At 56.9% G+C, this 15,273-nt stretch overlaps 1 protein-coding gene across 6 annotated transcripts; it reads right to left on the bottom strand.

Annotated features, from left to right (window-relative positions):
• Positions 1 to 516: 516 nt before the first annotated feature.
• On the bottom strand, positions 517 to 14,747 carry LSR (lipolysis stimulated lipoprotein receptor). 6 transcript variants are annotated; one of them, XM_081806725.1, is made up of 10 exons: positions 14,603 to 14,745; positions 13,052 to 13,396; positions 7,371 to 7,490; positions 5,436 to 5,492; positions 4,799 to 4,945; positions 2,073 to 2,234; positions 1,861 to 1,920; positions 1,630 to 1,761; positions 748 to 1,376; positions 517 to 654 (listed from the first exon to the last, which is right to left on the bottom strand). In XM_081806725.1, exons 1-10 carry the CDS (start codon positions 14,697 to 14,699, stop codon positions 619 to 621), a joined length of 1,785 nt encoding a protein of 594 aa, XP_081662851.1. In that variant the 5' UTR covers positions 14,700 to 14,745; the 3' UTR covers positions 517 to 618. The 6 variants fall into 6 exon arrangements, with proteins under 6 accessions (XP_081662851.1, XP_081662849.1, XP_081662852.1 ...); XM_081806723.1 differs by having other exon boundaries at positions 517 to 1,376; positions 14,603 to 14,747; XM_081806726.1 differs by lacking the exon at positions 5,436 to 5,492 and having other exon boundaries at positions 14,603 to 14,744.
• Positions 14,748 to 15,273: the final 526 nt, after the last annotated feature.

Raw genomic sequence — 15,273 nt, 5'->3', positions numbered from 1 at the left:
GCGGGGCGCGAGGTCGCCGTCGTCGCCTCGGCGGCCGCCTGGCACCCACCCGCGGGCCGCCCGAGAGGAACGCGGGCCCGGATAGAACGCCGGGGGACCCGGAGGAGGGGCTCTGGTCGCCGGGGACGAGGCAGGCCGCGGGGTTTGGAAACAGTAAAGTAGGTCGGAGTTGGGGGGGGGGGGGAGGTGAACGGGGTTGAAGGGGAGAGGAGCGCGCACGCGCGCTCCCGGCGGCTGGTCGGAGGTGCGCGACGGCGGAGGTCGGGGGCGCATGCGCACGACTGGGCGGGGCCGGGGCGCGCACGCAGGGCCGGGCGGAGTCAGCGTGGGGCACGTACTCCTGGCCCGGGGAGGAAGGCAGAGCCGGTGCTTTCCTCCTAGCCCAGGATGCGAGTCCTGGGAGAAAGCTGGACGCGCGGCCTTCTGCAGACTCGCAGGCACGCACACACAGACACAGCAGCTGCCCGGGCTACCCACCTCGCGCAGCAAAAGAAGCACCTCCCTCTAGACATAGGCTTTGTGATCATAAGTTTTATTAGACTTAGGAGGGCAAGATCATCAATAAGTCCCTCAAATTAAAAAAAAAAAAAGTACAAAAGGTACATAGAAAAAGTGAGATCAGACGATTAAACTTTCCCGACTCAGGGCCAAGTTCTGCAAGGAAGAAAGAAAAAGGGTGTGAGCTGGGGACGACCGGAGGAGAGGGTCCAGGAAGGGTCTTAAAGCCTGGAAGGATTGTTCACTCACCTTCTTAAGCCTCCGCTCGCGTGAGGCCTGGGAGTCCGTCTCAGAGTAAGGGGGAGGCGCTGGAGGGTAGTAGGCCTCCTCCTCCTCTTCCTCCCTGTAAGGTCTCCTCCTCTCAGCTGGCCCCTTTTTCCTCAAGGCCTCTTCCAGTAGCCGCCCATCATATTGGGGGTCCCCAGACCTGGAGCCATCCTCCCGAGGGTCCCGGGAGCGGTGGTGGCGGGACCTAGGGTCAGCATGAGGGCGGTCTCTAGATCTGAAATCATCGTAGTGAGAATCCCGGGAGTGTGGAAATTCCCTTGGGTCATCTTGATCATAGAGGTCATCTCGGCTTCGGCTTCTGGGCGGTCTGTAGGCTTGACCTCTCCTCCCCCTACTTGGGGGAGACCTCCTCCCAGATTCAGCAGAGCTCGGCCGGGTGAGGTCATCCAGAGCATCCACAGATCGGGCACGGGGCCGCCCGGCCCCCCAGCCACTCCCTGGCCGCTCTACCGGGGGCTCTTGCTCCCACCGTCTGGGACTTCGAGGGGAGTGGCGACCCCATTCCTCATCCCGGATTGGGGTAAGGGCAGGACCTCGGGAAGGCCGGGATCTCAAGTCGTCCTCGTGGAGGGAGGTAACTTCACTCATGGCTGTAGAGAAGAGGGGTGTCACTGACTGCTGGGAGGTCTGGAACTCCAGGGCCCAGCAGAGTCACCCACTTGGCTCATACACTTTCTAGGGGGCCCTAGACTTCTCATCTTTTAAGTGTTGACACAGAGGGTGTTGTACACTTCTCACTGCGGCCATGGTAGGGAAGTACTATGTCCAGGATTTGCAGCAAGCATCCCTGGGGCTTCTCCCTCCCCACTCAGGCACCCCTCAAACCGCAAGGATCCCACTCACCCCGCTCTACACGGCCATTGGGGGCACCAGGTCGAGAAGGGTCAAAGTTGGCCAGCTCTTTCTCCATGTAGTATAGGACCCGCATGGAGTCATCCTGCTGGCTGGCCTGGATCCTGTAGCCACTGCGGACTTCTAAGGACAGGAAATGGAGGCCATCAGTTTAGGAGAACAGACGCTGACCCCACCCCCTCCCGTAAAGACATGTCCAACCTTGTAACAATTGGTTCTCACCAGAGGTCACACTGCTGTCTGTGTCACGAAGCAGGGGTACCTGGGAGCTGTGGCCGCCAACTGAGGGAGATTCGACTGTCAGTGGCCGCCCACCTGGAACAAAGCCCTCCAGGCCCAGCCTCCAGTCCCCTTTCTTCCAGCCCCAGACCCCTCAGTGCCCAAATGCCCAGCCTACCCCTGCCCCAGCTGCTCCCAGATCCCCCAGGCCTCACCTGAGCTATTCCTGTCGAAGTCTCCAGGGTACCCATTGTAGATGGGGCCCATGGGAATCATGGCTGGTGGGGGCGGGGTCTTGGCAGGGGACAGGTGAGCATAGGTGCTGGGGGCGTAGATGCTTGGGACGCCTGAGGTGGCCGCTTTGCCTGCGGCATACACTGGGGAGGACACACGGTATGAGAAGGCAGCCAGGAGCCATGCTGCCCTCCAGGGTTGGAGGGTCTGCAGGGACATGTGCCTGGACCTTCTTCCCAACCCCCGAGCTGTGGGGCTTCCCTAGGCGCTTGGATTGGTTTCTGCAGGGTTCCTGAGACTCGGGCCATCAGCTTCATTGAATCCACAGCTCCTTTGGGTTTCCTCACACAGGTTTTTGGGGAGGGGGTGCACACTGGCAGCCCACGGCCCTCATCTGGCTAGCCAATGCGTTTGTTTGACTATATGATGGTTTGCCCACATTTGATGGGGTTTTACTGAAAATCCCAGCTCTCTAGCCGCCTGGGCCTGAGTTCTTACAGAGCAGCAGGGGGCAGATGCCCCTTTAGATAAGGCCCATGTGCTAGACCCTCTAGCGGGATTCAAAGTTCCCCTTTGGCAGCTGAGCCACCATGGGGGGCGGGGGGAGGAATCCCATGCCCACTCCCCTCTCATGGCTGCTGGGTTCTCCAGGCCCAGATGCAATGGGAATCGTTCTGAGGCAAATGTGTGGGAGCCTCAGCGTTCACTTGCCTCGGCCAAGCAGCCAAGTAACTCCTCAAAGTACCTCTAGTGTTTCCAACCCCAGGGCCACACCCACCCCCAGCCAGCCCCCGCCTGGTGCTAGGCTTGACAGCTCAAGGGCAAATCCTCCCTGCTGCCTTCCTCCCCAAGCAAGAGGCAGGGTTCAGGTGGCTTGCTTGAAATCACTTGGCCTGACTGAGCAAGTTGCTTCCTCCCTGGGATTGGGACAGGGAAATGGGAGGCTCAGCAAGCTCCCTGCGCTGCTTCAGTTTAGAAGGAGGCTCAGCGCTCAGCGGCCCCAGGAGAGGCCCCTCAGTAGCTTGGGGGAGTGGGCATTTTATAACTCGCTGTGCGAGTTGCTGTTTCCAGCCGCCTCGGCGGGGTTGTGGCCCTGGCAAGAGTAACAGGGTGCACGCTGGCAGCCCACGGCAGTGAGTTAATGGGTCCTCTGCTTGAGGTATCAGCGTCTCGGGACGGGTGGAGCATGGCCTTGGGACAGACACTGGCCTTCCTGGCCCCAGCCTTAATCATTGGGGTAATAACTGCAAACTTGGTTGCAGCCCCCTGGGGGGGGTCCCCCGCACCTGTGATTGGGACTAACACCCACTGCCTGAGGCTGAGGCCCTCAGCTAGAAAGGACAAGAGACACAGGATGGCCAGCATCAGCCCCCAGAGAGCAGTGGATTTGTCTCAGGGCAGCAATACTTTGAGGGTCCAGGTTGTCCACTGGTGAGTTCAAGGATCAGGAAAATCAGCCAGTAAGGACTGAGCAGTGGCCCTGTGCTGGGTGCTTCACCCAGTCTTCCCTTAATGCTCGCAACACCTCGTGGGAACCTTATAAAGAAGGAAACCGGCTCAGAGAGTGAGCACTGCTTGTCCGAGGTCACACAGTGGCCCTGGCAAGGCTCCAGTGTGCTTCCCGGCCCCCCGGTCATGACCAGTGTTGACAGCAACATGGCCAGCAGCTAGTGGGCGAGGAGCATTTTATGTAGGCTGAGCCCTGCACTAAGTGCCGGCCACACAAGGGGAAGTCACTCCTTAGGCTTCCGAGCAGGTAACACATCCAGCCAGGCCTCCAACCTCCACCTGCCTAAGCCAACGACTGCCCGTGATTTCACTGTGAAAGCCTCTTGGACTGAGCAGAGCTGCAGCCATCCCCGGGCACTCTGGAAGGAACTGGCAACAATGCCACCCCTGAGGAGGGGAAATGGGGTGGTGGCAAGAGGGAGACCCCGCCTTCTCCTTTGCTTCCCCCTTCCCTGTTTTGTTTGCTCTTTCCCCCTTCATCTCTGGCCCCACTCCCATCCCCCAGCCCCCCAGGTACCTACTCGGGATGTGCTAGATGTCCTTAAACATAGTATCTGCGTAAAACCCAGTGTGCTTGTGTGGATGTGGGTTTTTTTAATTGTGTAAATTATATTAGTGCTGTAAACCTTGTTTGGTTTCTTACCTTTTTCATTTAAGATTTTATTTTTAAAGGGAGCTTTACTGGGGCTCCTGGGTGGCTCAGTTGGTTAAGCACCTGCCTTCGGCTCAGGTCATGATCTCAGGGTCCTGGGTTGCAGTCCCCCTGGCCTCAGGGTTCCTGCTCAGCAGGGAGTCCACTGCTCCCTCTCCCTCTGCCCATCCCACCCCGCCCCCCCGTTCTCTTTCGTTCTCTTTCGTTCTCTTGCTCTCAAATAAATAAAATCTTTGAAAAAAAAAAAAAAAAGGAAGCTGTACTTCCCAGTGAATGGTGTTTTGTACTGACAGTTTTTTTTTTACCATGCGCATAAATGATGCTTTCAAAACAACTCTAAGTGAAAGTTTAAAATGAATGCAAAGTTGGAAGTGTATGTAAACGGTCATCTCAAACAGCAGAGCCTCCTTGGCCCACCTTCTCCCAGACTGCTCACCTCCCGCCCTCCAGGCCACAGCACTGTCCTGGGAAGCCAGCGGACGGCCGCCTCCCACCCTGCAAGCCAGGAGGGAGGCGTGCAGGGGTGGGCACGTGAGGGGCACTTACGCGCCTCCGGGCAACAGCACCTGTCCGGGCAGCAGGGGCACCGGACATAACAGCAGCAGGTGTGGGGACAGCACTGACACCAGCAGATGCCCAGGAGGAGGAAGACGAGGAAGGCAGCCAAGCAGACCATGACCACAAACAGCCAGTCTGCAGAGAGAGAGGAGAACAGGTCGTGAGCAGGAGGCCTGGGGGGGACACGGGGACACAGGGACACAGGCACAGTGGGGGCGATGCAGAGTCAGGGGGAAGGCGAGGCTATTCGTGAAGCTTCCTGGGGAAGCTGCGACCCCTGCTGGATTCCCCAGCCACATGCAGGGGCCTCAGCAGCAGAGGGGCGCTCACCCTCTACCACCCAGGGCCAGCCCCGAATTCAGGGAACTTGCAGTGGGCTCCTCTGGCAAAGCAGAAAACCAGAGGTGACCTGGCCGGAGCAAGAACAGGACGTAGCTGCAGAGGAGGGACAGAGAGCCAGCTGCCCGGATGCCACCCTCTAGAAGATCCCTGCAGGCACCAGTCAACAAGAGCCCCCTGCCTACACCCCAGGCCCCTCCTCAGCCAGCCCGGCCCACCCCAGAGCCAGGTCACTAGACACCACGGAGTTGGAGTCAGGTGGGGTTAGTGGGGGTCCACCCCGTACCTTCCATGGGCCCCGCCTGAAAACCAGGTAAGAGCTCTGCCACCCCCGAGGTCCTGCCTGGAGGGACAAAAGAGAGACAGATTACGCTGGCAGGGGCCAGCCCAGCCCGCCCCTACCCTGAAGCACGCTCTAGGCTCTTCAGGGTGAAGGTATGTCCTGCAGCAGAGGGGTTGGTGGTCTACGAGGGTCCTAGCACATGGCTCCTGCAACCCCCCACCCCAGACCATGTGAGTGTTTTCCAGAAGGCTTCCACCCCATAATTCACCCACTCTCTCATGCCATGGGGAATTCTGTTGCCCCAAGGTGTTCCAGAACACGTCCTGTGGGTTCTGAAGGTTCAGCCTCAAGTGTGGGTCCCCCATCTGCTCCACATACACGGGTCCTATCACCCCCAAGGGTTCCATCTCCTGGCGAGACGGATAGTCCTGTTCCATCAGGCAAGGTAGACACAGTGCCCTAGATGTTTTCATTTTATTTTAAAATCTGAAGAAAAAAAAATAGTAACACCCAATCTAGAATAATGAATCGTCTTTACAGCAAGGCAATCACAAAACGTCTTATTTTTTAATACGAAGGAAGAGGCCCATGAAGGCAGAAGTGCCCACAGCCCATAAAAATCACAGAACGGCCCTGAGTTCCAGCTCATTGCACGCATTCTGTCCCCTGTACAAACCCCGAGGCCCACTCCCCTTAAGTGCCGCCGGTTCTCTGTGCCCCACGAGTGTCGGATCGCGGGGGCACCCACACACCCGGCTCTAAGTCTGCAAAGCTCTGCGCCACCTGCCCCCACGAGTAGGTTCTAGCACGCAAAGCAGGGGCTCCCAAAGCGTGGTCCTGCCCATGAGGCCAAGACCGCTTTCGGAATAGCACCAAGTCTCGTCTGCCTTTTTCGCGGGCAGGTGTTCTCCCACAGGTGTCCCAGAGGCTCCGTGAGGAGTGGTGGCCTCATCGCCCTGGTGACAGTGGATGGCGTGCTCACGTGCCTTGCGCTTTAAAAATTTCCTGCTCTCAATCTGTCACGTTAAACAACTATCATCATCCACAAAAACTTACACACAAACTCTTTGAGATCCTCTAGGGTTTTTTTTTTACAGTGCTAAGCAGGTCCTGACGCTGCGTTTTGAGAAATGCTGATGCAGGCTGTGCGTTTGGCCCACAGACACCCGGAGTTCTCCGGGTCCCTGCTGCGTGCGTTCTGTCACCCACACGCGAACTCTGTCGTGATCGGAACACCCTGGGGCACGCCCCCGTCATGTGTGCTCATTCACACATGCGTTTCCTTGCATCATGCGGGTGATGATGGCAACGTTCAGCCCGGCAGCGCCTCCTGAGCCCGAATGTGCTGGCTAAGAACAGGGCATGCGGCTAATGGCAGCGTCCCTTCCCCACATGGCAGGGGGGCCTCGCGGCCAGACGGGGGCTGCCGATGGATGACCCTACCCTGGCCTTGAGCATGGGGCGGCGGCCTCACTGCGTCAACCACACAGCGCCCTCCCTACAGGGCGGAGGGTGAGGTTCCTGAGCTTTGGCCAGGGTCGCGGGGTGAGCGGCGGCCCTGCGGACGGTGGCAAGAGCTGGGTCCGGTCTCCCCCCAGTGAGACACACCATCTTCGCTCCTCACTCCCTGCCAATTAACTCTGAAAGTTTGGGGATTTAAAAAAAAAGGAGACCGGGAAGAGGTAGAGTCCCCAGTTCTCTCCACTCTCCAGTTTGGCTCTGGCTTATTTGAAATGTTGGGGGGAGGGGCCCCTGCCTGGGGTGCAGGGCAGAGAGAAGCCCCAGTGACTGGCAGCGCCATGAGAAGAGAATGAAGCAGCGACAGAGTCCGGAGAGTGAGCTGAAGGGCAGAGGGCAGACATACAGAAGCAACTGAAGAAGAGGCCCTGATCCCGGTTCCCGACCCCTTCCCAGGCCCTCGGGGCCCAACCCACTCACCCAGGACGATGAGCTCTGCATAGGCCTCGTTGTTCCCCTGGAGGTCCTGGGCCGAGACCACGGAGCAGTAATACACGCCACTGTCCCCCCAACCCGTCTGCTCAAAGGTCAGGTCAGCATCTGCAACAGGAGAGGGATGAGGACACGTCGGGGGAGGGGACCGGAGCCTCCCCACGCGCACGTCAGGAGCGCAAGGCTGCAGACGGACCAAGGGAACGTTAGATAATTCATACCGAGGGTGTGCTACTGTTGAGGGTCTGTTGTAAACACTTACTTAACACGGGGTATTTCAACAAGTCTGTGAGGTGGGTCCTGTTACCTTTCCTGTCTTGTAGGTGAGAAACGAGGCCTGGCAAGATTACCCACTCCGCCCTGTCACATCAGTGCTGGAACCGGATGGGCCGACTCTGGAGCCTAGGCTGCAGACCTACAGCCATCCTGGTACCCCTCCTCACAGCAAAGTAACTCCCCGACATGAACCACCCAGAGCCTGGTGTAGCCCCAGGGGCAAGGGGCCTGGGTGGCGAGGCCGAGATAAACAGGCCAGATTCCAAGAATCAGGTGCCGCCCAGGCATGAGAAGGAGTGGCTGGGAGACAGAGCCGGGGGGCCGCCCCCGGTTCCCGAGTCGTCAGCCCCGCATTCCAGGTCAGGCCCAGGGCTTGGGACGCTCAGGCGGGCGAGGAGCCCGTCAATTAGGCAGTAATGAAAGTCTTTCAGCACATCCGGTTTCCTCTCTGCTCCTCAGGCCCCAATTAGTTAAATCCCTTCGGCCATTCACTCCCATGGGACAGGGTGGGACCACGGGCGACTCGTGGAGGATGGCAGACCGGAACGGGCGAGGTGAGCACCCCCGGAGCTCCCCTGCGGCTCTCGCCGACCTGCCTACCTCCCTGCCCCACGTGCCCACTGCCCTTCTCCATGGCGGCTCGGACGGGGGTGACTGTGCACGCCCCAGGCTGCACCACCCAGCACCCACCAGGGCACCAGTCCATTGCGGAGGGAATGAAAGAACGGAAGCCTTCTTCCTTCTTCAGAAGACCCCACGTCTACAGAAAAACCCTCCTGGGGCTCCTGACTTCAGCTCAGGTTGTGATCTCAGGGTCATGAGATGGAGCCCCATGACAGGCTGCGCGCTCCGCAGGGAGTCTGCTGGAGATTCTCTCTCTCCCTCCCTCTGCCCCTCCCCCACACTCCCACTCTCTTCCTAAAAAAAAAAAAAAGAAAGAAAGAAAAGAAAAAAGAAAAACCCTCCTGCCGATGTCTTCCTACACCATTACAAGCACCTAACCCCAGCCTGTAAGGTCCTTGGCAAGATCTGGCTACTGGTTACCACATCAGCCTCAACCCTGCGGTTCTCCTTTGCTCACCAGACTCCAGACATATTGGTCTCCTCGCCGTCCCCCAAGATGCTGGGCCCATACCTGCCAGGGCTCCTGCTACTCCCTCTGGCTAGCACTGGGCTCCCAGATGCTCACAGGGCGGGTTCCATCCTGCAAGCATAACCCCCACCTGACTGCTGGACTGTGCCAGCCAGCTGAGGGGCTGACCGTGCATGACCCCACGCCCAGGAGAATGTGGGCTCCACGCAAGCAGAATCTGGCCTGTCTCGGCCACTGCCAAGTCCCCAGTGCTTGACACGGGGGCCTTGGCCAGGACCTGGAAATGAACCCCTTCCCTCTTCATGCTCCCCTTCCTTAGCTCTTGTCATCTATTACAGCATTCTGGACACATGGCTATATTCAAACTGGCACCTGATACACTATTTCAATATTCAACACGTAATTCCCGAATGCACCCTATGTTCCCGGCAGTATCTGAGGCACCTGGTGTACTAAAGAACGAATGTTCTCGAAGTCTGATCTATGGACCCCGGGGTTCCGCCAGATCTTTTCAGGGCAGCCTTGAGGTCAAAGTTATTATCATAATATTACTAAGATGTTATTTGCCTTTTTCACGGAAACTCTCATGAGTGTGCCCTGAAGTCCTCCAGAGGAGGACATGTACTGTCACAATAAATTGAATGCAGAAGCAGCTTTGAGAATCCAGCTTCTTCTATTCAGGCAGACTTGAAGGAGACGTGCAAAAATATAAAGCTAAAGCAATGCCATACTTCTCATTAAGGTTTTTTGCTGTGTTTTGGAAAATATGGTCATTTTTCATAAAAAGCATGTTATTTATGTTAACCGCTAATGAGTTTGTTATTGTCATCTTATTTTTTTTTTTAAAGATTTTATTTATTTACTTGAGAGAGAGAGAATGAGAGACAGAGAGCACGAGAGGGAAGAGGGTCAGAGGGAGAAGCAGATCCCCAGCCGAGCAGGGAGCCCGATGTGGGACTCGATCCTGGGACTCCAGGATCATGACCCGAGCCGAAGGCAGCTGCCCAACCAACTGAGCCACCCAGGCGCCCTCATCTTGAGTATTTTTTAAACTTCTCTCAGCTTGCTAGTTATAAAAACAAGGTTCTTGGAAGAATTTAAGAGTGAAAAAAAAAAAAAAGAGCCCAGCAGCCCTCCAACTGACACATTTAAGAAGCACTGCGACAGCGAGCAGACATAAATCCCTGCTCCTATATGGAGCTCAGATCCTAACCGGGAAAGAAAGACAAATAAAAACTGTAAATAGATCACGTATCAGATGGTGATAAGCAGTATGGAGAAAACCAATCAGGGAAAAAGTACCAAAGTGGAGGCGAGAGTTGTGCAAATTTCAGGGGGGACCGGGGGAAGGCTTTCATGTAAGGTAACCTGAGGAGCCGTGAAAGGGGTGGAGGACATGACTCCCCTCCATGGTCATGCATCTAGCCACAGAGTATTGAGTTCTCTCTGTGCTTTCATCGAATCCTTATACAACGCTGAACTACATGCTCCCCAATCTTCCTGATTCTCTGTAACACCCCGTCGGCCCATCGATTTTCCGCCTATATCCTTAAATCAGACTCCAACCATATCTCTCCCCAGTCAGAGCTCAGGGGCAGGTCCCTGCACAATGCTGAGGAGCTGGACGGGAACCCCCTGCCCCTGCAAAAGTTCACAGGCTGGGAGTTGAAATCTGGGCTCCAGGGGGCCGGATCCTGGCCTCAATGTGTTTTGTTTGGACTGCATAATGTTTTCAAAACCCACAAAAAAATATGGCCTTCCAGCTTCTTTTGATCAATTCTAAGGCTTGGGCCCACCTCCTTCCTGCAAGGCACACCCTGTTCCTGGTCTGTGTCTGGTCCTGACACCAGCTGGGCTGGGCATTGCCCTCATTGTTTCAGGTACCAGGAGAAGATGCTGGGTCTTCCGCTGAGAACAGAAGCCGGGCCTTCTCCATACCCCTGGGCCTCTGCTTCCTTATCCACATAGAGCAGAGGCAGCTCTCCTTTCAGGGGTCTCAGAAGCCCCAAGCAGCCTGGCGAGGTAGAAACAAGGCTCCTATCCCGGTGCTCCCCATCAGCCAGAGCAGAGATGGATGGAGGGGTAGAGGGAGCCACCCCAGGCTGCCGGACCCCAAGGGTGCGCACCATTATAGTTTGCCTAGGACAACTTTCGGTTAAAACCTAGACAGCTGGTGACCCCAAGAGCACCAGAAGGAGGTCCACTTTTCTCCATCCTCAAAGCTGAAATGGAGGAAGCTCCTGCAGCTCCCAGGCTTCCTGAGAGGACATACACACAATGGATATTTACAAATTATGGCCTGTATCAAACACAACAGCACGTCAAGGCAGCTTGAAACACCCAAAGCCAGGGGGCCTCTGGAACACGAAGAGTCTACCCCCAGGAGAGCCTGAGGGTCACTCTGGAATTTTAGACTCAGCAGAGGAAGCATGATTTCAGCCAGCCTTCAAGGGCACCCTCAGTTTTTTGGGCTGTCCTGAGCGGGCTGCTGGGCCGTCATGCCTGGTCCAGGCCCGAGAGGACACGGGGTAATGGGGGAGGGGCCTGAACAGGTTGAACCCCCAAGAAGCTCTCCCACAGCCAGAAAAGCAGGATGCTTCGGGCCGAGCTGCTCAGGAAAATTCAGGTCAAGCAGGTCCGGTCCCTCCCCCAAATACGACTGAAAGGCTGGGTCCCTAGACAGACTGAGTGTGCCTGCCTGGTCTCTTGGGGTCTGCAAAGGGACGCTCCTTCCCCACGCTGTCCCCATGCCCAAGATTAAAACTCTAATCCCTGTTTAAGACAGTGAAAGGCTAAATCCATTAAGTGGGTTGAGTGTTCATCCCTCACCCACGGCAGCCCATCACCTTCCTCAAGATTCTCTAGGGTCTGGTCCTTCTAAAATCACATTCGCAAAAGATTTTACGGTGTGCACCCCCGAGTCATTCCATATAGCACCTGGTCCTAGCCGGCTCCCTTTGTAGCACTTAGTACTCCCTGAAATTCTCTTGTTCTTTATCTGCCTGTTTACCACCTGTCTCACTAGAATGTCACCTTCTCAAGGGCAGGGACCTTGGCTGTCTTGATCACCACTTACGTCCCCAGCACCAACAACACTGCCTGACGCTTAGGAGATGCTCGATAAATACCAAAAAGAATGAACGAACGGCTCTCTACCTCCCCCTAACTTAGTCCCAGTAGGCACATCTTATCAGCTGGCAGGTTTACGGTTAAGTACAAGGCTTCTGAAGGCCGCCTGGGTTCAAATCCCAGCTCCAGCCCCTTCCTAGGTATGTGCCTAGACAGCCACTTAACCTCTCTGTGCCCCAGATGCTGTGAGTGCACAATGTGGTCGTGAGGACTCCACGGGAGAGAGTGTGCTTAAGGTGCCCGGCAAGTCATAGGCTTTATCCATTAAAATCTCTCATCCGGTCAGTTTACTCAAGTTACCCCCGTGGCGAGCCCTTTGCTGACCACCCCAGGCAAGTAAAGGGGTTACAAGCTTGGAGACGAGACCCAAAGTGGCCGACTTAGAATCCCAGCTCTGTTTCTAGCTTTGTGACCCTGCGCAAGTTGCTTTACCTCTCTGGGCCCCTATAAAGTGACAATAGAACCTCCTCACACGATTACGGTGTGGTCTAAATGAGTTAATCCATATAAACCTGGATTAGAGCCTGGCACATAAGAGGCCCTTTATAAGTTGTTACTTATGTAAATTTTACTTATTGTTGTTGGTATTCGTATTATTATAGAACCCCTGGGGCGCCTGGGTGGCTCAGTCATTAAGCGTCTGCCTTCGGCTCAGGTCATGATCCCGGGGTCCTGAGATCGAGCCCCGCATCGGGCTCCCTGCTCCGTGGGAAGCCTGCTTCTCCCTCTCCCACCCCCCCTGCTTGTGTTCCCTCTCTCACTGCCTCTCTCTGTCAAATAAATAAATAAAATCTTAAAAAAAAAAAAAAAGAACCCCTGCTTCTCTTCTTACCCAATTTTATGTTCCAAGCACTTGCCAGCATGTGTTATCTTGTTCGCCTCCCTCCCTGGAATGCGAGCTCCAGGAGGGAAGGGATTTGATGAACGTGTTTACTGCTCTATTTCCAGCTTCAAAGAGCGCCTGCGTATCTTAGGTGCTCAATTAACCTTTGTTGTTAAATAAAGCATAGATGGATGAACGGATGGACGGATGGAAGGATGGATCCCTTCGTCAATCGTTTCAGGCACTGGTGCTCAAGAGCTGCCAGGTGGGGACACCAGGCTGGGCAGAGGGAGCCCGCATCACCACCCCAGCAAGCCCCGCCCCGCCCCTCTGCCCCGCCCAACATACTTCCTGTGATGGTGATCCTTCGGCCCTGGTAGTAGTCTCCCAGGGTCACAGCATTGCCCTGCTTGGTGGCCACGACCCTGACAGTGCGCATGCTGTCCTGGCACTCCACATAGGGGTTGTAGCCTGGGTTACCCGCTGCTAGCTGGGCATTGAGCTGGTTGTCAGCACTGGTCGGGGAGAAGGCATCGGCGATGCGGTCCCGGCAGAAAGACTTGTACTTCCAGATGACGATGGGTGCCGTAGGGGTCGTGGTCAATTGGTAGGTGCAGGGCAGGGTCACGGGCTGGAATAGGATCACCACGTGGTAGGGGTCTGACACCGTCACCTGGATGGCGCTGGCCGGGGCTGAGGGCGAGAGGAGAGTTAGCAGAGCGAGCGAGCTCGGGGAAGTACTGCTGCAGGAATGGGCAACATCACTTGTCACCCGCTTGACATTTACAAGTGTAATGGCTTTGCAGAGTGCCTAGCACACATTGTTTCTTAATCCCAGGACGGGAGAGGTAAGCTCCGATAATCGTGCCCATTTTCTAGACCCATGGGGCCAAAGTGGCAAGTACAAGGTCACACAGCCAGCTTTCTTGGAACATCCCGTCCATCCCTCTTCCCAGAGTGTGGCCTCTGAACCCAGCTCCCTCTTCCCTTAGCCATTCTCTCAGGGAAAGGACCTCTCTCTGTGGCCAGTACAGGAAAGCACAAATGACCACCATAAAGCCACCACACTCAAGGTCCTACCGCAAAAACCACCACTACAGGTTCCAGGTAACACCGGGCTTTGTGGATGGGGGGGGGGAGGGCGTGGAATTTTGGAGTTCTTTCACTCAACTATTTTGCTATGGAGTAGGTAAAGCCCCCCCAGTGTCTCCATCAGCGTCCCACCTCACCCTACCCAAAGCCATCTCAAAGGAACACACCAAAAGTGCTTGGGGAGAGAGAAAGTCCCCTCCACACCCCGCCCCAAACAAACACCCGATCCAGGTGAAAGCTTGCCCCCAGAAGATGATTTCACACCAAGTCCATACGTCCATCCCACCAGACCCTTAAGCAGATACTGCGGGACATGAGTGGGACTGGGGGCTGGGGAGTCCCCGGTCCTACACCCCCCCCGAGGCCTGGGCACGGTTTCTTGAATTCTCTCTCCAGAAAGCGTCTGATCCAGTCCCTCGAGTGCCCGCTCCCCGTTACCCCAAGACTTAGAAATCTCGGGGTCCGCCCAAGTCCCCATCCCGGCCTTTCCCAGTGATCGGGTGGTCCTTCACCCCTACACCACAAAGGGTCCCATTCTCCTTGCCGCTCCAGCGCTCGCGGTTCGGGGAGTTTCACTTCCTGCTGTCTCTGAACAAGGCCGGGGGAGCGCTCCCTGACTCCAATGGGGACTTCCCCTCACTCTGGCACCCAAGGGATTTCCCGAGACCCTGGGGATCAGGAGATCCTAGTCTCGGCTCTCCCCCTCCCCCAGCTCTGCAGCCTGTTCGGCGGTGTAGAACTCCATCCATGCCCCATCTATAGTGCCCTCCCGCGGCTCCGCCGCACCAGAGGCCCGGCGCTCCGTACCTGTGCACAAGGTTCTGAGAAAGACCCACACGAAGACGGCCGCGCCCCAGCCCCGAAAGGCCGGGCCCCAGGGTAGCCCGCGGGCCACTGGCGCCATCGCGGCCGTCTGGGCGCGTCCGGTCCGCGCGTCCCCTACTTGGTACCGAGAGGGTAGGGGGCGCGGCGCGCACCAAGGCTGGGAGGGGTGCGTGCTCCTCCCCTTCCCTCTTCCGTTCCTTGTCCCTATTCCAAGCCCACGCTGCCCTGTTCCAGGACTTTAATGAGCGGAAATAACGTGGAAGAGGAGCACGCTTCCAGCTTTCGGGGAGAAACTTGCCTGACCCACTGTGGCTCTCCGAGCCATTCCACCCCCTGCGCACTCTGGGGAATGGATCGGCCCAGGTACATTGGGTGAGACCAGAGGGCTGGGCCAGGGGGTGGGCGGCGGGGAGGGGCTCCTCCACCTCCCTCCCCGGAAGTGGGCTGACCCAGGTGCGCTCCAGCCCCGAGGGTCGGAACCAAGTGACCAGGCCACCGGGAGGGCGCCTGCAGACTGGGGATCCTGTCCCGCCCTCTCCTTCCCCGGGCGGAGCCGAGCAGAGTGTAACTCACGGGAACCGAGGCCCAACTGGAGTGATTCACCTGTTGAGGGGGGCGGGTCCCTCCCTGCACCTGTCCCCGCTCTGCCCACA

Source organism: Leptonychotes weddellii, chromosome 16, assembly GCF_054177405.1.
Source record: "Leptonychotes weddellii isolate Sample4059 chromosome 16, ASM5417740v2, whole genome shotgun sequence".
In the NCBI taxonomy this organism is placed as follows: Eukaryota; Metazoa; Chordata; class Mammalia; order Carnivora; family Phocidae; genus Leptonychotes; species Leptonychotes weddellii.
The sequence above is the reverse complement of the archived record's forward strand: the minus strand, read 5'-3'. Positions and strand labels throughout refer to the sequence as shown.

Coding starts and splice junctions, on each gene's coding strand:
- LSR (XM_081806723.1), bottom strand. CDS start 14,699: ATGGCGCCAGTGGCCCGCGGGCTACCCTGGGGCCCGGCCTTTCGGGGC. Junction 4,946..5,435: donor TCAGGCGGGGCCCATGGAAG/GTACGGGGTGGA, acceptor CTCTCTCTGCAG/ACTGGCTGTTTGTGGTCATG. Junction 1,377..1,629: donor CAATGGCCGTGTAGAGCGGG/GTGAGTGGGATC, acceptor TCTTCTCTACAG/CCATGAGTGAAGTTACCTCC.